General features: G+C 32.6%; 1 protein-coding gene across 1 annotated transcript; it reads left to right on the plus strand.

Moving 5' to 3' along the window:
• The first annotated feature begins 2,553 nt into the window (after positions 1–2,553).
• On the plus strand, positions 2,554–16,603 carry LOC123523227 (uncharacterized). The gene is made up of 4 exons (XM_045300946.2): positions 2,554–5,993; positions 8,140–10,740; positions 11,375–11,435; positions 11,936–16,603. The coding sequence occupies exon 1, from the start codon at positions 2,933–2,935 to the stop codon at positions 3,992–3,994; it is 1,062 nt and encodes a 353-aa protein (XP_045156881.1). The 5' UTR covers positions 2,554–2,932; the 3' UTR covers positions 3,995–5,993; positions 8,140–10,740; positions 11,375–11,435; positions 11,936–16,603.
• The last annotated feature ends 6,452 nt before the right edge of the window (positions 16,604–23,055 follow it).

Consider the following 23,055-nt stretch of genomic DNA (forward strand, 5'->3'; position numbering starts at 1 on the left):
GGGGTCATGATATGAACAAATTTTGTAGAGGTCCACAAGGTAATGCTACATGTGAAATATCTAAGCTCTAGGCCTTCTGGTTTATTTTTAGAAAACTTTTGAAGATTTTCCTATGTAAAATCAAGTGACTCCTAGGGCGGAGTCAATTTTGACCCCGGGGGACAAGGTTTGAACAAATTTTGTAGAGGTCCACTAGGCAATGCTACATGTCAAATATCTAAGCTCTAGGGCTTCTGGTTTTTGAGAAGAAGATTTTTTAAATATTTTCCTATGTAAAATCAAGTGACCCCTGGGGCGGGGTCAATTTTGACCCAGGGGGCCATGATTTGAACAAATTTTGTAGAGGTCCATTAGGCAATGCTACATGTGAAATATCTAAGCTCTAGACCTTCTGGTTTATTTTTAGAAATTTTTTGAAGATTTTCCTATGTAAAATCAAGTGACCCCTGGGGCGGGGTCAACTTTGACCCCGGGGTCATGATTTGAATAATTTTAGTAGAGGTCCACTAGGCAATGCTACATGTCAAATATCTAAGCTCTAAGGCTTCTGGTTTTTGAGAAGAAGATTTTTTAAGATTTTCTTATGTAAAATCAAGTGACCCCTGGGGCGGGGTCAATTTTGACCCCGGGGGCCATGATTTTGAACAAATTTTGTAGAGATCTATTAGGCAATGCTACATGTGAAATATCTAAGCTCTAGGCCTTCTGGTTTATTTTTAGAATTTTTTTGAAGATTTTCCTATGTAAAATAAAGTGACCCCTGGGGCGGGGTCAACTTTGACCCCGGGGTCATGATTTGAATAATTTTAGTTAAGGTCCACTAGGCAATGCCACATGTCAAATATCTAAGCTCTAAGGCTTCTGGTTTTTGAGAAGAAGATTTTTTAAGATTTCCTTATGTAAAATCAAGTGACCCCTGGGGCGGGGTCAATTTTGACCCTGGGGGCCATGATTTGAACAAATTTTGTAGAGGTCCATTAGGCAATGCTACATGTGAAATATCTAAGCTCTAGGCCTTCTGATTTATTTTTAGAAATTTTTTGAAGATTTTCCTATGTAAAATCAAGTGACCCCTGGGGCGGGGTCAACTTTGACCCCGGGGTCATGATTTGAACAATTTTAGTAGAGGTCCACTAGGCAATGCTACGTGTCAAATATCTAAGCTCTAAGGCTTCTGGTTTTTGAGAAGAAGATTTTTTAAGATTTTCTTATGTAAAATCAAGTGACCCCTGGGGCGGGGTCAGTTTTGACCTCGGGGTCATGATTTGAACAAACTTGGTAGAGGTCCACTAGGCAATGCTTTACACCAAATATCTAAGCTCTAGGGCTTCTGGTTTTTGAGAAGAAGATTTTTAAAGTTTTTCCTTTCGGTTGCCATGGAAACCAGTGTTCTGCATGGAATTCAATTCTTTGAACTATTTTGAAAGGGGGCCATCCAAGAAATATCCCTGTGAAGTTTCATCAAAATTGGCCTGTTGGTTTAGGAGGAGATGTTGTTTAAAGGAAAGTGTGGACGGACGTACAACGGACGGACGGACGGACGCCGGACGGTGAGCGATCACAATACCTCACCCTGAGCACTTTGTGCTCAGGTGAGCTAAAAAGCAAATGAAAAACAGAGATGCCCGGTTACAAGTAAGAAGACGGGAAAGTAATGAAAATGCAATATATGGTTGGTACTGTTAATATTTAGCAAGATTTATGTATGTAAATGATAATTCATATATATACTTTTAATATATGTGAGGAAATCATTAAATATTCAAGTCCTGCAGAAATAGGCAAAAGGGAAATATTTGTTAGAATTTAGTTATCTTTTGTAAAAATGTGTCTAAATCCGTGTATTTTCTCTGAATAACTCCGAAAAAAGCATGGATATCCATGGGTTTTATGTGTTCGTTTCCTTGTATATGAGGACAGCCACTCACACTGTGCATGTATAGATAAACACAGCATAACTGTATACAACCACTATAAGAACTGGCTGTTTTAAACAATCAGCTGTTACTGTATGACATCTAGTTATGTATGTATCTCTGTATGCAAACTAATTAATATATTTAGTCAAGTTAAATACATTTGATGAGGGTTTTATAGATTTGAAGGAAATATCTTAAGATAAGATATTTTAGTGAAAGATGACCATTACCTATCTTTTAAACTTTCAAGTTTATTTCATCTCATTATATTTATATACTAGCTTAGATTTTAGTTTAAAACAGTTATTTGGTTGATAAAAGTAACATTTTGTAATCGTCTTGGGTTGTTTTTGCCCATTTTTTAAAAATAAATTTAATTGTTTTATATATGCCCCCTTAAGGTTAATCTTCCATTACACATATTGACTTATAAATGCAATTTCATATGATTTTGAATCTTGGTTATATGTTTTCGCTTTAATTGATCTTTGGAGATAAAAAGACATTTTTGTAAAATCTGGCGGTACACCATTTATTAGCAATTGCAATCACTAGAACAAGAACTACACATGCTTTGTTGAATAATTATAACACTATTATATATTTCAAGGCTCGAAACCAAATAAAATAAAGCTAAGTTAAACACAAGTTCAAACTGAGGTAAACATATTTTAAATTGATAATGTTAAGACAAAACAGACAGGCAGCTTAATTTACAATAATAATAATTGTTGTAATAATTATTATTTTAAGGAAGTCAACTGAGATTAAAAAATATGTAAAATAACAAGTTACGTTTTACGATAACCAAACAAATCGTCTCACCATTGAACATCGCCAATTATATGTATACAAACCGCATTAGAAAATTATATATATTATGAACTATTTTTATACGTTTTATAGAGGTGAGCTATTGAGGTAGAGGACGTCGGATTTTAAGGATATTATAGAACACTATGTAACAGAATGGGAGTTGTGTTATTTTGCTTTACATTTTTATCATTTCAACAATGAAAACAATACCAAATATTTCGAATTATTATTCTTTAATTTTTGTATGTGTCGTTATGATGACAGTACACCGTATTGAAGCGCATCTTACTGAACGAGTTGACAGGTTTTATGACTATGTTTTAAACAAAGGAATACCCATACAGCATATATATGGAAAGGTATATCGTGTATCGTACTTGAAGTGGTCATGTATAATAGACACATCAATTGCAAAAAAATTTAGAAAGGCAAACATTTCATGGAAGGACATGTTTGAAACGGATATAGATGTATTGAGCAAAAAAACTGTGTTATCACCCGATATATTACGTAAAAAAATTGGTACTTTGCCAGAAGACGGAACACCTGTTACCTTAGTTGCCAGACAGGGCAATGTTAGCATACCAAAAGAAAACGTAATTATCCGTCTAAACAACCACGGAACATTAGATGCAAGAACGACGATGGTTATGACATGGCCTAATCATGTGAAGACTATTGCCATGTCTGCACAAAAACAGCCAACTAACGAAATAATTAACTGGACGCATTATAATGCGGCTGGTAAAAAAATGGATTATGGATTATGGAATACATCACAACCATTGGTAATACCACAAAAAATTTGGGGTTTTAAAAAATTAATATATTACAGAGGTCCGTTTTTTTTCATGAAAGGAAGTTATATTTTTGGACAATTGGCCAATTGCACACCAAAAGATGGCATTGGTTTGGGTGCATTAAATCGAGTTGTCGATTTGAAAGGATATATTTCAACACTTGGATTCAGTACAGGTTTAGATAAATACAATACAAAATTCTTCAATAGATTTACATTACTAGCACACAAGCTGGCTTGGTCGTATTATGTTGTACCTGAGTTAACGGACACAGGTGTATTTTTTCAAGATATTGTGAACCTATCCCAATCCCATAAAGTTTGGAATTTCAGTGGCATTTTACCTAAATTCGAATCTGTTTTTGTTTATTTAAATCTGATGATAGTAGTCATGTTTATATTAAAATGGGCAGTTAGATGTAGAAAAAGAGCTAGGACGAATAACTTGTTGCTGAAGTAAAATGTTAAAACTAAACGTGATATTTGAATGTTTCGAAGGTTCAAGGTAAATCAACAATTAGAAAAATGCTTGAATATGACCAATAATATGCTAAAAATGTCCAGGTTGTCATCTTATTTTACAAATGAAAAATCTATTGTACCTAGGAGGGAATTCATATTTTATAACGTATTATAAGTTTCATGTTATTTGATGAGACAAAAAGCTCGTTGACTTAAAATTGACACACAATATATTATCTCTGACTTTCTGCGATTGATTTTTTTAAGTTTGCTTGAAATGCTTTTTTTAAATTCATAATATATCTAATAATTATTACTACAATCAAATTACAAATACTATTATAATTACTTTTATAAAATGATATATGGGACTCATTTTCAAGACATTTATTTTTCTATTCCGCCCGACAATAAAAAAAACAAAAAAAAAACAGAGTAACGTACCACCCTCATATTCGTGGACCAGTCACAATTGAGCGCCATTACTTAACTTGACATGTATCTATGTATCGAAATAGCTGGTAATTATGGTGGCTTATTTCTGCCAACCATATATAAACATATTTACCATGAATATTTTTCGTTAAAATATCACTTATTCAGTTATTATCTGCCAAGTGACAAAACTGCCTGTTTGCCACTTAAGTATCTTAACAGTACAAAACTGCCTGTTAGTTTCCACATATTCACTTACGTTAACTAGGTATCACGATTTTTGTCAATTAGTCAGCTATCTAAAAATAAACGCTATTGGGTCCTCCTCTACATCAGAACACTCAAAACACTGATGGTGGCTGCGATTGATTCTTCGATGAATAAAAGAAGAAACATTTCTGAACATGACATTTTTATAGTTTTTTAACAAACTTACTGAAATGGCAACTATGTATTTTATCGTTAAACGCTACACACGTTACACAAGACACCAAAAAGGAGAAGAAAAATAATGGTTAAAAATGGTGATAATTTCTGCCGTGTATTTATGTTAAATATCACTGCCATGCTTAATTGATCTCAATTGCCTTTCAATCCTTCTGCAAAGAAATAAAGTGCTGCAGAAAACAGAAAAAATATGTTAAATGTATAAAATCCAAATCAAATATATTTAACTTGACTAAATATATAAGTAAAGAGTGCATACAGAGCTACTTTTATACTTAACGTAGTTCGGTACATTTTGTGCACATGCGCGAATGATCACGGTTTACTTAAAATCGAAACATTTAAGTGTGTCGAATTTTCCTTTTTTCTTGCTTGCTTTCCAAGAGAATCTTCAGTAATCGGCGTCTTAATGGAAAAGCTAAAAGGAACCTATTCGTTAATGCTTTAAATCTAAGTTTATGATTTTTAACAACATTCACCGGTTTCGTAAAGCGGTCGTTTATTTTGGCGCAATGCGGAAGTGTCGTCTTGATGCAGTCTTTTGGCTGAAAAATTGACGAATTTTTCGTCTCACTACGCCTGTCATTTGTTTTACGTTTGCCATCAGTTTTAGGCAGTAACTGTTAGCTGTGGAGAGTACTGGAACAGACTATGAAGTATTTCTATAGATCTAAATATGGTTCGTAAAAAAGAACAGTTTGTCTGGCATTCGGAATTCCTACGCTAGTGATCCACGAGGACTTTGTCCAGTTTCCAGAATGGCAGGATGGAAGGACTTATTGAATGAAACCACTTGTCAAGGCAGCTTAAACGTTGCAATAAATGTAATCAGCAGCTGCATCTTTAGTCTAACTAATCCGACGTATACAGTTTGTTTTATATTGTGACGGTCAAACTGTGGCTGTAAAAGTCAGAACTTTAAAAGCAGCCACTCAGCGACAGTAAGCTTGTCTACATTTTCCATAAAATTTCCAAAAAAAATACTGGAAAAAAAAACATGGTTATACATACGACATCAACACAAAATAGCACAGCACCAGAATGAGTGCGGAAGTTGTCCAGAGTGGTGTGGCATTGTTCCTGTTCATTTATGGTATTAAGTTTCCAAAAGTCTGGTGAGTCATTTAAAATATATTGTATTGTCATTTGATAGTACATCATACTGTACTATAATTGTTTATTAATTATTTTAGTTTGTTCTAAAGCCCTCAACAGACGGTAGGTTTCTGTTGGACAACACCAATTAAATTTAAGATGTACAGCCAAATGTTATCGTGTGTACGATGCTATACCTTGCTTTCGTAAATTTTTCTTGACCTACAGGTTAGGACATGTTCTATTTCGTAAGTTTTGCCTTACGTACCACCCAATTTGACAAGCAACAAATGAGTATAATTAGTTGATAAGAGGCAAGTGAATGAAATTCCAGAAACAATTGCTCAAAAAATAAACACAAATCTGAATATAAAATAGCTTCCAATACATGGAAAAAGGATGACACTGATTTGAGCCGCGTCATGAGAAAACCAACATAGTGCCTTTCCGACCAGCATCTGCGCAGTCTTGTCCATGCTGTTCGCTATAAAACGGTTTCTCTAATTGCAATAGGCTTTGAAAGCAAACGTCATTGATCCTGACCAGACTGCGTGGATGCACAGGCTGGTCTTGATCCATGCTTGTCGCAAAGCCACTATGTTAGTTTTCTCATGGCGTGGCTCATTTGTGTTATGATAATCAAATTCATGCTATTGGATATTAGTTTTTATTAAGAATGGTTGCATTATTTTCAGTACCTGATGTTTCTGTTATTTATATGGGAGTGGAATACTGCCTGAATGTGAAAGATGTACAGTTTTAAAATTGTACATCTTTGAGATAATTAGTGTTGTACAACTAGAACTTAACGTCTGTTGAGGCCTTAAGGTTCTATTATCTTTTCTGGAGTAATGGACCATTGTGCTTAACTCCCTGAGGCCGATATCATAATATACATGCTGCGGCGAAATAAGAATTACCATCTAACGTCGAAGATCATTATCTGATCTTATCATAAGCACACTCGCATGCAGTCAATTGAAATCATGCATGGAAAAATTATTAACATGGGTGTACATCAAACTATACTTATAAAACCTTCCAAGTTTGAAAACATATTTATATATATCCACTTTCGTCCGTAACTTATATCCAAATAGAACAATAATTTCACTTCGAAACATTCGCCATTTTTACACACCAATTGCGTTGAATAGATATTTAAAAATTTCCAGTTTTATTACTTTTTTTCACATGTAAAACACATTAAATTCTAATAAATAAAATACATTATTAACACAGTGTATTAGCATCAGCATTACTCAAAATTAACACCCATTTTTGAGTGAATATCGATGGTTTATTTTGATGTATAATTAATTTCTAAACATGTACTCTAACGTTGTGTGACACGCACTGAGACAGTTAAGTTGTAATATTTACACCCATCTTTGAAGAATTATTAAATTTACAAAAAGCGTTTATTTACAAACATTTTTATATATGAAACATGTTTTGCTCGTTTTATTTTTATCCATTTGAATTTAATGCGATGTAAGTGTACGAATATTTCAGCCATCTAAAACTTTACATTTTCCGACCATCAATTTCTTTGATAATGAAATTTCATCGTCGGAATCATCATCCGACGGAACTGATACGTCAAAATCAGCATGATAATGAATATTTTCTTAAATGTAAGAAACATCTCTGGCAGCCGACATTATTTTAATCTTTTGAAAGTACGAACGAAAGACAGCGGAATTCGTCCTTTTTATTTCCTTTACCGCATATTTACGAACATTTATTTCATCAAGGAAACTAATTTATGGCATAGTTAATAATTATAACATCTAAGAAATAATAGCCGGTATGCAAAATAATTTTGCTTTTATCAGGATAATCAAAATTTAACATGTACGTGACGCAATCAGCATGATCTCGGTGCCGCGACTATACTCGTCAATCGCCGTCCTAGGGAGTCCTGATAACGCGCGTATAGTCAAATATCGACGCTACAGGGGTAGAAAATATAGCGCCTTTAGTCGTATTTCGGCCCCAAGGAATTAAATATGTTTTATCATGAAGGTTTATGAATAAATTAATAAAGACCTAGTATACATAATTTTAAAATATTTAATAAGTAATCAAGTTAGTATTCTGTAACAATGCGAATTGTATTGATTGTCAATTTTCAAAACCAGATATGATTATGTCTATTTTCAGAACAAGATATGAGTAGAGTACAGTTTGAGAACTATCTTGGTAGAACGGATACTAAGGATATAGTAAAGAGCAGAACAGACCACACTTCTCCTTGTTATAACTGGTAAAGTCCCAAGTAAGAGCAAGTACAACAATGCAGCCCCAGTGAGAGTTCGTGATGAGGTGTCAACTGTAAATGTGTGGTCATTAAATGATTGACAAGTAACAATGGCAGATGTACTCCAGACTTCACACATATGTTGATGTTTATACATATGTGGTCATTAATTTGTCAAGTGAAGAAATTTTTGGAATAATGTTAGTGGGTGACAGAACAGAAGTACAAAGTCAAGTACAGAGGTCGACAACACTGACTGAGTTTAGGATACAGAAAAAAATCCGGTGATTCTGACGAAATAACATACAAAGAAAGATTATACTAGTAAAATGAAAACTTTTAGTGTATGGAAAGTTTGGAAACAGGTTTACCATTGACAAAAGAGACAGTATTTACAGACTGGTCTACACTTATTTTGATTTGACTTTTACACAGTGATTCCTTCAGTAAACAGCTAGTGATCTGAGAGAATTGTATTCATTATATCATACAGGTTTTGAGTGAATGTAAAATTAATGTTTATTTAAATCAATCATTTTTTTTCAAAATTGGATGTTTAAACTTTACACCTGTTTAGTATTTCAGTAATCAGTTAGGATTTTTGAGTGATTTCAATAAAGTACCAATGAAAAAAAAAAGAATCACTATCAGCCAAGATAATGTGCTATTGTAAAAGATAGAAAATAAATTCACAAGTCATATTAACTTGGTAACAGGGATTTTAACAGTGATTGGTGAAGGATTCTGAATATTGTATCAAATAGCTATAATGTATTTTGCAGTTCTTTGGATGTGGCTCCTATCTATCTCTTTTCAAACCAAAATTTATCTCTTAAATCTATTGAAATTGGCATCAAGATAAATATTTCTTTTAAAAACAATATATTTAACAATTAAGACCAGTTCTCTGTAAGAACCAAAAAAAGTTGGAAACTCTTAGTCACAGATTTCCTTTAAACCGATTTTTTCTTGCAGAGGGTGCAAACTTAAGCAAATCCTGTTTTTCATTTTTTCAATATATGTCCCGGTTACCGTGGAAACGAGGATGCAAATCCCCAACTTGCTGAATGTTCAAAAACGTAGGGGTGCATGCCTATTTTGTTATCTGGAAAGTACTAGAAAGTGTCCTTTATTTTCGTTCTTGCAAATTTTAAAGACAAATGAACAAGGTTTCATACCAAACAAATATTTCCAAATATTTATTTGATTCTTGTATGATCTAGACTTTTATCTGCAAGAAAAAATATATTTATGGAGCAAAACACATGTTTATATTATGCTCTACATCTTGAAAAGTGCACAGGTTTCAGCAGAAAAGTATAGTTGTTTGTATAAAGGGAAGATGATATTTCAAAAAGAAACATAAATCGTAGTGGGTCATTCAGACACATTCTTGTAGATTTGGGCCAAATTTTATGATTTGTGGCATTTTTCATATTTTTATAACCTCTCCTTAATGCTCTTTATTTAGGAAATCACAAAGAGCTTATCTAAGTTTACTTCCTGGATCATGCTGAATTCAGATTTCTACTCTGATTTTATAAAATATTTAGTATATAGATATAATGACAGTCAGAGATTTTATGCTAAAGGGCATACATGCTTGAATGTGTCCCTTCATACCAAGTCCACGTTTAAAATTTGCTGAATAGCGACATTGTTTGGGGAAAATACTCTGGCAGAAAAGAGTCTAAACTGTCAGAGTCTGACATCTGTGTGTTTATTTCCATAAGTGAAGTTTGTATCAACTGACTGAAGAATCAGTGTTAAAGGATAACACTACAATGAAACAGGTGAGTCTCGTAATATTTTATGTTTTAATATGACCTGTAAAAATTTCAAGCTATGCAAGATATGTGCTCACTTCTTTCAACAGATTCAAAGACCATACATAGGCTATTTTCTTACATATTGGACAGACATTTCTTATTATTTTACCAAGATAAAACTTACAGGCATTTGTTCCATCATTTTGGGAATACCATGCACCAACACCAGTGGAATTGGGAAAATACATTCAGAAATTGTCTAATGTGGAAATTTCCAAATTACCAAAATCTATGTAAAGATATTTTTTTGTGTAAAATATTAATGGATTACATTTCAGTAATTGAGCAACACTATAAATGTTGTTGTAATAACCTAAATATAGATATATACAAATTTTCAAAACCATTTTAAAACATCAAACACTCATATAAGGTAACACATTTTGGAATTTCATATTCAGACTTGGGAAGAAACATACTGTTTTCTTTGAGATTACCTCCTTTTATTGGAGGTAGATCATAATGGAAAAAGCCCTGATTTTAGTTGTAAATGACCATTAGCATGCTTTTTATGTTATTTGTAAAAATCAGATAAAGACATATTTTCATTTCAAAATGTATATATTTTTGTAAATTTATTTGTTTTGTTTTTCAGCTGTGAGTTGTTTCTTTTGAAAATGACTGCTTGATGATAAAGTTTCAAATAACTATGAAGTGAGTGGATGTTCTATAGAAGTAATCATAATTTAGTCATTTGCAACCGTGTATGTGTTTGCCAAAGTAACTGTAGAAATATAGACTTACTGAAGTAAAAACTCATTGAATGCTGAAAAATGAAAACATTTTATTGCATCCATTGCTACACATAAGTCAGCATGTTTTAATCTGCACATGCTTGTTTTACTGTTTTACAAGTACATATTGAATGTAAATGGTTTGTGTCAAAGTTAATATGTTTATATATATATATATATATATATATATATATATATATATATATATATATATATATATATATATATATATATATATTTACACATCAGAGGCCTACATGTATTTAAATAAAGAATAAAGTCCCCCACATGTCCATATTCATACAAGTATGAAATCTTCACCTCTCAATCTATGATACAAGAATAGCTAGTAGGACTTCATATAACTTAAGTTGACATACATTTGTATTGTGACTATAGATATTGATAAGTTTATGAAATTTTAAAATATACCCTTTTTCAGAAAAGGACCCTCTGCACATGTATGAGAAACATATTTTACTTTTAAAGTGTCCATATAATGTTGAAAAAATCCTGTATCTGTCAAAATATAACAACAGTAACAACCATTTTAGTTTGATTTGTGTTTATTCCAGACTAATTCTTCAAAGAATGAATGATCATCATCATCCTCATATTGGAATAAAAGGAAGGAAGGTATCTACATTTTATTTATAGTTTGTCTTAGTGTCTGGTCAGGTCTGATTTCAGATCTTTATAAATGCTTGATTGAATGTTATTTTTTGACAGAATGTTTATGAACTTTGTTTAGAATTTCATGTATCTTAAATTTAATCAAAGTGTAGCAAAGTCAAAAGTATTTAATGTATTTCATACAATTGTTCCTTTTAAAATCATTTCAAGGAGGGGAAGGTCTATGTGATAAATTATTTTCATTAAAAGAATAAAGGAAAGATGTATATATTATACATTTACTTATACAAAATTTATTAAATGATTGAAATAGTGTATGTAATTTTTATTCATTTACAAATTTGTGAAAGGAAACCCTCCAGCTGGCCTGTAGAAGATCAGTAGCTACCCAGTAACATGATGTCACAAATATTTTAACTGGAGATCCCATCCCCATCCCACCACAACCCATAGTCAAATGAAAGACATTCAGATTGTTATTCTCTCACATCTCTATTTTTCAGTGACAGCTACAGACATGGTGAAAGTAAATGCAGTCAGAAGACCTCTGATATGTCCTGAAGAGCCAGCCTTCTCAATATTCTGTATCAAATAAAAATAACAAGGACTGCTAAAAATATTTTTATAACTTGCAAATGTGCAGTCTGTGAGATAACTGTCTGATCCAGGTAGTTTAGTGTTGACAAGATGACATTTCATCTCTATAGTAGAGGACACAAGTTTGAAATGCAGTATGCCATTGTGAAGGCAAAATGTTTATGAAAATAGTGTGTGTGTTTTTCAAATAGAGAGGCTGAAAGTGAGGAATCATCAATTAGTGTTTTTGAAATAAGTTATGGACATCTGAATAGTGAAGATCTGTCCCATTTTTGGATTAACACAGACCAGAATAATGATTGGTGCCTTTGACATAAATAGAAGATCTCACACTGGACACCCTGAAGATGGAATTATGTTGTTTGCATTAATGTTTCTTTTTCAGATTTATGGAAAAAATTAGAATGTCATTTCTTAAAAATGTTGATAGTTGTTTAACCAAAGGCCCTGTCATTGAAAAATATCTTTATTCTTGAGTTTATATTAAAATTCAAAAAATCTGATACTGTTTGATTACTTTTGCATGTATAAAATTAAATTTGTTATATTTAAATTTGATAAAATTTAATGTATTTTGAAAAAAGATGCACTTGAACATATCTAAATGGAATAAACACATGACAGTCTTTGAATATCTGTAAAAAAACACATGTTTTGCAGTTCTCATCAGATTTGGTTACCAATTTACAGCACAATTATACTTGAAGGCTTATTACTCAGACATATGCAGATCTAATTTTATATTTTCTACCATAGATAATTTTATTTCATATAGATTTTTTAAATCTTTAAAAAATACTGAGAAAATATAGCAAAACAATGGTTGAATTAGTATACTTGATTTGATGAGACTGTTGAAATATTACAGTTATTTTTCCCTCTTAAGCCTGTATCATAAAATCATATTTTCTGATGAAATTTATTTCTTAAGAATGTTGCAATGCAGATTTTAATGAAAATTCACACATTTGTAAAGTGACCTATATTGTGTTAGGTAATAACTTAAGCCCATATATACTAATTGGCCAATAATTAAAGAGAACATCTGAGTTTCTAGTTGACTTTCTGACTAACTTAAGACCTCATTCATGTAACAAAATCTATTAATCTTCAGAAATCCAGTAAAATTGTCATCTGTAAAACAGGTTTGATTCTAAGATATACAAGGCATATAACATCCTATTTTACCAGCATATATTTACTTTAATAAATAAAGTGGATTTAGTTGTGTATTTTGATAAATTTTGGAAAAAGCATTAGGAGATATGTCTGCAACTGCAGTTTGTATTAACTGGGTATTTACTGGCACTTGAATGTGCATGATCAGGGTTTTTCTGAATAAACTTAGTAAAGTCTTAAATCTACATTTTCTATAGCTATCCGTAAAAAGTCTAGCCATTGTCTTGATAGTTTGAAAGAATTAAATACATTTGAGCCACGCCATGAGAAAACCAAGATAGTGACTTTGCGACCAGCATATATCCAGAGTAGCCCGCGCAGTCTGGTCAGGATCCATCCTGTTCGCTTTCAAAGCATATTGCAATAAGAGAAACTGTTAGTGAACAGCGTGGATCCTGACCAGACTGCGCTGATGCACAGGCTGGTATGGATCCATGCTGGTCGCAAACGCACTATGTTGGTTTTCTCATGGCGCGGTTCATTTAAAGTTGTATCGAGCAAAATATTGACTAAATTGTTCTGTAGATTATTTGATTTAATTTGATTGTTGTAGGAAGAATGTGCTTCATGACTGTTATTACATGAACATACTATATTATTTTTAGATATCATGATATGTTTCAGTCTTGGATTACACTGTTATTTGTTCATAATTTTGAATTGTATTTAAAAAGTTTATATTAAATTAAATGGCGAAGTAGACATGATTTTGCTTTTACTACTATTTGTTTCCATAGCAACAAAATGATTTCCAAAGGTGAAAGGACACTGTCTTTACACAAACACACATAGATATTTTTATGCTGAATCTTTTTAAATTCCTCGATTTCTCCCTAAATTCTGTGGAGGGAGGGAGTCACTCCCTCCCTAAAATTTTGACGTTGGATGATCCCTGTTTTGTAATGCAAAATGAATGTTGTAACCATGGCAACTTGGAACAAAATTGGACAGTCATGATAAGTAACCATACAATACCTTAAAGGCCAGTATCAGTTGGTTATGAATATTTTCAACTGCTTTGAAACTCAAAATTAGTTTAACCAAAAGAAAGAAAAGTGCATACAAGGTTGTTGAGAACTGACCTTGTGACAATGCTTTAAGTTTCATAGATCATTATTATGGTTGTATCCTTCTTAATTCTGCACAGAATGTGCTTCAGGTGCGTTAGATGCACTGACAGTTTGCAGATGAACCTTTCTTGTTTCATAGAATACAAAATTTATACAGAAAGTGCTTTAAAAAGGTCTAAATTATAAATTTCTTGTACGTTGTCATGGTAACGGAACATTCTCCTTAATTTCTAGACAATGTGTTGGACAGTATAACTTTGTAAAATGATTTTACATGAAATATTTATGTTTTGCTATAATTCTGTATCTGGCAATGTAATATTATTACAGGTTATTCTGTAATTTAGGCATAAATGAGTTTGCTGAAAACTCATCTTTTGTCAATTTTAGATTTCTGTCAAAAGCTAAAATATGAATGACCCACTAAAATTCCTCCTTAAATTGAAATGGGTATCATAGCTCTGCTGAATCCTTACAAGTATTATATTCAGATGCGTGCACTTTTGTTTTCTGTTAGAAGTTGAAAAATATACATGCAGACCAATTTTTAAAGATAATGTAAAATCTTAAAAGGGGGTATTTATAAAATTGTTGCTTCTAAAACTGTGAAAATGTTGAAAGACAATATTTGTTCTAAATAATTACGTGAGGTATGTATTTCAGGCAAATATGAAAATTAATGCTCTATTTCAGACACAGAGACCACTATGTGTGAAGAAAATTGTAACGTTTTAGTAAAATTTGACACACAGAAATTGCCATTTTTCGCAAAAAGTATAATGTTCCGTTTCCATGGTAACCAGAGCTGATTCATATCTTTTCACCCTTGATTCTTCATATATGGCTTGAATACTAAAAAGGGTGCAAATATGAAGTAACTCTGAGACTATGAGTTTCCGACCCCTTCTTTATTTTTTTGGTTCTTACAGAGAATTGGTCTTAAAAGGTATATTCAACAAGCCAGTACTTTGATACTATTCTTAGTCGGTGGAATTTATTTTTAGACTTGTCCTATTTTTTATTCAGTTTCTGGATCCCCATTTATTAATTACAGTACACATTTTGCGATTCCAGCAATTTTCCACATCCTCATTACAAGATAGTATTGATTTTTTATTGGTCCAGGGGTTAACTAACTTTAGCATAAAATAAAACTGTTCTATTAATAGATTTTCAGAAAATTTGTTTGAGTATTATTACATTAATATTGGATACCCATGATACACATTTATGTACTTTTATTTGATTTGAACATTACTGTTTAATATTATTTTGGTAAATTTCATTAGTAAAAGGTCCAAGGTACTTTTCTAAAATAGTCAATAAATAATAATTTTCAAATATAATATCTTGTGCTGTGAATTGAAAAGAAATTTATTTACTTCAGTACTATTCAGTTCTAAACTTGAAATATACTTTGATAGGTACTTGGTCTATTGCACACTTTATATATTACTGTGGCCTGATTAGAAGTAGCCTGTTGGTGTAATTCAGTATCTTAGTATAGGAAGAATTATTTAAGATAGCTCAACACAACTTCTGGACATTAAGGTGATTTATTATCATATATGATATAAGATAATTTTCATTGAGAGTCCTACATACCAGAACATTTTTGAGTGACAATTAGAAATATTTAAGATTACTTGGGGTGGTTCACTACCTGTTAGAACTATTTAACCATCTGTTAGAAAATGATAATACGGTACGGTACTAGGAATTGTTTTAGTACTCTAAACGCAATCATCACAACAAGAAATTTTATATGTGCTGAATTGAAGGTCATTTCCTGGTTATTGTCGTAGTGTTTATAAATCCCCCGCCACAAGTGGTGGGGGTTATAGGAATGGCCTCTGTCCATCCTTCCGTAATTCCATCCTTCCATCTTCCGTCCTTCCGTAACATTCTGTGTCCACTCTGTATCTCATTAACCCCTTGAACATGTTGAAGGATTTTTATGAAACTTGGTTCAAATGATCACCTCATCAAGACGATGTGCAGAACCCATGAGTCAGCCATGTCGGTTCAAGGTAAAGGTCACAACTCAAAGTCAAAAGTTTGAACCTTCAATTTTGTGCTATATAATTCATACTTAACTTAAAAAAAAGTGGGTGGGTTAATATTACATCTGTTTTTTATGATGAAATGTCAATGTAAATGGCTTGGAACTATTTTGTTATTTAAAATTATGTTTTGCACACATGTTCATATTGTTTAGGCGTTTATTTTCATTAAAATATTTGTTGTTATGGCTTATTTGCCAGCCATCCCCAATATTATAAAATATTCTAAAATTTTGGTACTTTTATGATTAAATACAGAATATCTCTCTTATATGTTCGGTGACCCCCCCCCCCCCCACCCCCCCCCCCCCCCCCCCCCCAATTGTTTTCCCCTTATTTTGAAGCAATTTTGAGACACAATAAATACAAAAAGAATTTCAAAAATCTTAATTGTAGAAATAAAGTTATGCTGTCTTTAGACTGATACAAGTACTGGTCTCATTGGAAAAAAGTGGGTGGGGTAATTATATTGCCTTGTGAAAATGAGTCACAGTATTATGTGAAAATCATTAAAATTTCATACTGACTTCATAGCATATTCAAACTGAATTGTTAGAAATACAATTATTTTACAACTGATAAAGATAGTTTGTGTTTTGAAATGTACCCCCATTTTTTCCAGGTTTTTCAAATTTCACCTTTGTCTTGACTGTGTGTGTAGAAATGGCCGATATAATGAAAAGGAGTTCGTTGACCTACCCCCCTTTTTTGCTGTTATATGCAATAGATACTAAAGATCTTCAAACATGCAAAGTATGAAAAAAATCTTAATTGTAGAACAAATTGGCCCGAAACTTATCCAACATCCTTAAATGTCATGTAGTTACAGTTGAGTGTTAAAATTACTTTTTTTGCCTATACATGTATACAGTGTGTACTGTTATTAACCTAATGCATAGTACTGTTATCACATAAATTTGTTAATTCCATGTTTACATAAACCTTATAAAGTAACTGTTTATGTTTTTAAACATGAACTTTGGATCTTTAATACCTTTGAATACCTAATAAAAATGACTCAAAAATGCATAATGTCAATGTTACCAGTCACAATAGGGATGACCACAATTTTGTAACTTCACAATTACAAATTGATTCCTCGGATATAACGAGGCAAAAATACTTCAATATCTGATATACACCTAAGTAATTTAAATGATGCAGTATTTACTATTGTATTTGTATCTACAATGTTCGCGGAGGGCGGAATCTCTCCACGCCGAAATATGTGCATCTAAGAAGTTTCGAACCAAATGCTGCTGTATCGAGATAGGTGATTGTGGTTTTCTCCTTTCATGTATGTTTTTTTTTTTTCGAATGTCGTATGTCTATCTTAGCGAGCTGACTGACATTCATTTATTATTGTCAACGTTAGAATTGCGTATGTCTAATATCATTGTTACACTACATTCAATTTTTTTCTCATAATGTCCCATGTCGTATGTCTCGTACTGAATGGGATTTAATTTTTTCTGTCAAAGTTCGAATGTCGTATTTCCTATATCATTTTTTTTGCAGGAAAATTGAATATTTTAAATATCGTACATCGAATGTCGCGTACTTCACGACGTCATTTTTCCTAAGTTCGAATGTCGTATGTCCAATGTCGTTTTTTTTTGCACGACATGATCTTTTCTTTTAAATGTCGTATTTTTATTGTCGCGTATTGAATGATATTCATTATTTCTGTCAAAGCTCGAATGTCGTATGTCCAATCTCTTTTTTTTTTTGCACGACATTCAGTTTTATCCGAATATGGTATGTCTATTGTCGCGCGCGGAACAACAAGTTTTTCTGTTGAAGTTCGAATGTCGTATACCCAATGTCGATTTAGCATTACATACAACTTTTATTCGAAAGTCGTATGTTTGAATATCGCGTTATGAACAATATTCTATTTTCTTTTGATTATCGTTTATCATATGGCGTTTGTTTGACCAGCTTCAAACAGCTGAAAGAAAATAGCTGGGAGAAGCAAAGAACGATATTGGAAATTTTTGACTAACAAAACTTAAATGTCGTGCATAAAACGACTTTGGACAAACGACTTTCGATTTTGACAAACAAACCTTTAATGTCGTTTAGAACACGGCATACGATATACGACATGTTGAATGTTGTGATAAAAACGACATTGGACATATGACATTAAAACTTTGACGGAAAATATTTAAATGTTGTTCAGTGCAAACATTCAACATACGGCCTTCGAAAAAAAGAATGAATGTCGTGCATAAAATGACTTTGGACATATGACATTTGAACTTGGACAGAAACATTTGAATGCCGTTCAGTTCTCGACATTGGACGTATGAAATTTACACAAAAGTGGACAAACGACATTCGATTTTGACAAACAAAATTTCAATGTCGCTCACAGCACGACATAGAATATACGACATGCTAAAAAACTGAAAGTTTTGGAAAAAAACGACATTCGAACAATCACAGAAAAAATTGAATTACGTTCAAAACACGACGAAGGACATACGACATCCGAGAAAAAGTTGAATGTGGTTAAAAAGCGACATAGGACATACGACATTCGATTTTTGGCAGAAAAAAATGAATGTCGTTCAGTGCGCTAAATTCAACATCCGACATTCGTAAAAAAATGTTGTTCAAAACACGTCGTAAGATGAACAGTGTAGCTTCCGATAAATTTCCGCGCTTTCAAGAAACGAGCCGTTATTCGTTTGCGAACCGTTCAAGAAACCGTGTAATACTGCATAAACGTTTATTGCGCCTGAGCAGCGAGAAAACAACGATAAACGTGAAAAATCGAATCATTTTATTCGGTAATGAAAATATGTCATTTTTTTTTTAATTAACGTATACAAATATAAATTCAAGTTTAATTTTGCAATACACTTTGGACTACATGCTTTTTGCTAACAATTTTGGGGAAGCAGATTGCATTTAAATGATCTAATTTATACGAATACTTAAAGCATTGGTTTTCTTTGCCTTTCGCGAAAAATGTCTTATCATAAATATTTTGTGCAGCGCGAGTTAAATTAACGGTATTTTATACATTTTGTGAACGGGAGCATGCTGATATAACGTTGTTTTTTAAGTGATACTGGTACAAGTTATTATATTAATCTACAGTGGGGAGAAAGTGTTAATTAAATCAGTATTTATTTTGTTATCTAAGTCTCGTTCACATGCAGTAGGTTGCTTACTATCCACCAGGGGCTTAAAGGGTCATAGTGAAAAATTGTTAACGTATAAAATTAAGGCAACATATCATTATATACAATTCACGAATGACATTTGAATTTAAATTTAAATTAAGTCAGCTCTGTTATTAATAATGCATGTAATAAGACAACGATAATATTTAGATCCTCTTTTTTCAGTCTCTTTTATAGTATTGATATAAATGTACTCAAGTCAACAGTTCCATATATTTTTTTATTAACGTGCTTTATATTTACTATTTTCTTGTTATGTAGAAACATATATTACAATACAAGAATCAAAACTCATCGTTCTAAATGATCCCGCCGAAAATCCAATGGAAAACGCCCCTGTCCACGGCCCCCAACTACTCCATCCTTCAAACCGACAAAATCCCCTCACCCACCCCAGGTTAGCAAATTTAGTACTTTCTGTCATAAGACATTTCTAATAATTTTGAATTTACTCTATTTAATCATCATCTTAAAAAAATGAACATTTATAACTTTGCTGATATTTTCTAAATCTAATCTTTTTCTTACAAATCAATGAGGACCGGGAGATGAGTTGCAACAGATGTTAACTTCTGGAGAGGGGTCGCCTTCAGTTTTAACAACCGGCTCATCCTTCTATACAGTTGGAAATAAAGGGGTAAGACAGGAACGAAGTCACAAATATAAAGAAATAACGAGTAAATAGTAATTAAGTGTAGTGCACTAAAGAAAAAATCAAAAAGAAAGACACGAAGAACAGAAACAAATCATAGAACGAACTTATCACTCCTTCGTTATTTTGTAAGATGTTAAATTTTGAACATGTGCCAAAGCAATAAAGTACACTGGTTGACAAGTGATCAATATCTGGTCAAAAAGAACTTCAAAGTTCAATACCGCATTTGCGTTGCGTTGGTGCGTTATGCGGTGTTCGTGATGTATATATAATCAGAATCGAGGGTCCCTTGATTAGCGGACAATACGCACAAGAAGCTTAAAATTATTTTCTATACCGATATCGATGTTGATCCGAAAGTATTTATACATGTTATGTGCCTTTCATTTCTTTAAATGAAATTCCAGTATATGATATCGATTTCATCAATTGACCTCAAAACTATGGATATTCTTAGATCTATCTATGCATACAATTGTAAATAATCTGAATTTAAAATAACCATTTGTTTTTCTTTCTGTGGAGAGGGCTGGACGGGAGGTTTGCGCGGACAAACACCCCCACCCCCTTTTCAATTTGACCAAGGATGAAACGATACCTCGTTTTATCTTTACCATGTACGTAGTAGTAGAACGTGAAGACACTTATGCTATGTCTCTGCTACACTTTCGTCTATAGCGCCATTTATACAATTTTTCCTTTCATGAATTAGTCAATAAGGGCACTAGGATATGTGTATGTCCTAACTGTTTTCAGCTCGTCTGTTATTTCTATAAAGATCTTGGAGGTTTTCTTGCCTCCCAATTGTTGGTATCGGCTGAGGTGGGGATGAGGGACATTGGTAAAGTTTTTTGTATAGTTCCACTTAAAACAAATATCAGAGCTATAATAATTTTGACGATTTTTACACATCCTTGCAAAGAAAGTAGGTCAGAAATCAAACCTCTCTTGCATTTCTGCATAGCATGACCATTTGTACTTTGGTGTTATAATTTGACTTTAGGTTCAATTTCTACAACAAAAGTTCTAGACTTTGTACTTTGTACACATGATTATTATACTTACTTAAGTAAGCCGATCAAAAGTCTAGTCACTTGTTGTAGATCTACCCTTTGTAACTTATGAAAATTGTTTAAATAAAATGATAATTTATGTCCATTTTTTTTCTTCACAACATTAAGGGCTGTAGCTTGTAAATGTAATTCACTTGTAGATCATCAACAGATGTGAAAGTAAATTGAGAACCTTAATTTGTGCTATCAATTTATCAAAAGTAAATCCCTATCTCCACTTCAAAATGTGTACTCCTTGGTGTGATTATTTGTTAATGTCTCATTTTCTTTACTACTAGTAGAAAAAGTAAAACAATTTTCATCGTTGCAGTAAAGTAAGTAAATCAAAACAATAACCCTGCCTTTCATATTGCAAATGAAGAATGTCCACAATCTAGTAATTTACTGGAAGTTTGCATGCCCCTATTTTCAACATGCTAATTCTCACAAAAATGTCTCTATAGAGGTTCATAAGCAATGTCCCCACTACCACAATGCTAGCTCTCACTAGAATGTCCCAAAAAATTTTTCTCACCATGCTCTCTGCCTATCAACAGTTTACCTCTTTACCTGGATGTTCCCACAGTGTTTTCTTTTTATGTCCCCATAACCACCACATTAGGTCTCACAGGAATCTAAACTACTAAAGTATTAGCTTTAATTATGAAGGCATTCGAAACATTTTAAAAAATCCACATCTTTTATATTTACCCTGCTATATTTCTCAAATTGACTTGCCCATCATTCAAATTTGGGAGTACCACTTACTAATCAAATAGGTGTTCACTGAAATTTACTGACAGCAGACCATGATCAGACTGCACAGATGTGCAGGTGACCTTGGTCTGCACTGGTCGCAAAAGTAAAGTAAGGCTTAAGGTTAAATTTACAATTGACATGCTAACTGTCACATATATGCCTCTATCAGAAGTTTCTCATAAAACAGGTAAGCACTCAGTGGATCTCCTTACAAGACATTTCTCAAGATGTCTCCACCACCATCACAATACCTCTCATAAATTCAAAATTATAATTTCGTGAATTACTTTCATGCGCACTAGAAGAAGAATCCCGTCATTTTGACGGTGTTTTTTGTAAAAAAATCTGAGTTATTGTAAAATCACTGCCAAACACATGCCAAATTTGACAAGATTTTCAGTTGTTGCAGGTTTTGAATGTTCCGGACAAACGATAATCTTGATTTTAAGAGATAAAGTGTTTAATCGATTGTGTTATAAAATGGCGAGATTATCTATAATGTTACAATGATAACTTGCCAAACACTATGACGATTATTTTAACAAAATTATAAAAAAACTTTCTTTCTCTGAAAAAGTGTATCTTTTCCCAAAAGGACTGAATCTGCCATTATACAACCACCATTTTTGTGGTATCATTTTCTTATTTAGTGTCTCACTCTGTATACCTATGTAGTGAACTAACATACCGAATGCGTTACCTCGCTAAAATCTGGTGCCTATAAGCCATTCTTTTCAAAGTAACAAGAGCTGTCTATTGACAGTGCGCTTGACTATTTGAAGAATTGAGTATGTGGTCAAAATATTACCAGAGATTTTCAGACAAAAGAAAAATAACAGATATGACAAACAACGTGCCTGCAATTGCGGATTTGGATAAGTCCTGCACTATATGGCAATGTGTGTCCAACATGGTAAACAACACTGTTCAAAGTTTCAAAGCCATATGTCAAAAAGATAAGACAAAATATGGAATGGTATGCGGCACATAACTAATTTCTATGTCCAAAAAAGGACCATAAATAAACTTAAGTCTTTGTCCTAGTTATGTA

The sequence above is a fragment of the Mercenaria mercenaria genome, unplaced genomic scaffold, assembly GCF_021730395.1.
Source record: "Mercenaria mercenaria strain notata unplaced genomic scaffold, MADL_Memer_1 contig_4794, whole genome shotgun sequence".
In the NCBI taxonomy this organism is placed as follows: Eukaryota; Metazoa; Mollusca; class Bivalvia; order Venerida; family Veneridae; genus Mercenaria; species Mercenaria mercenaria.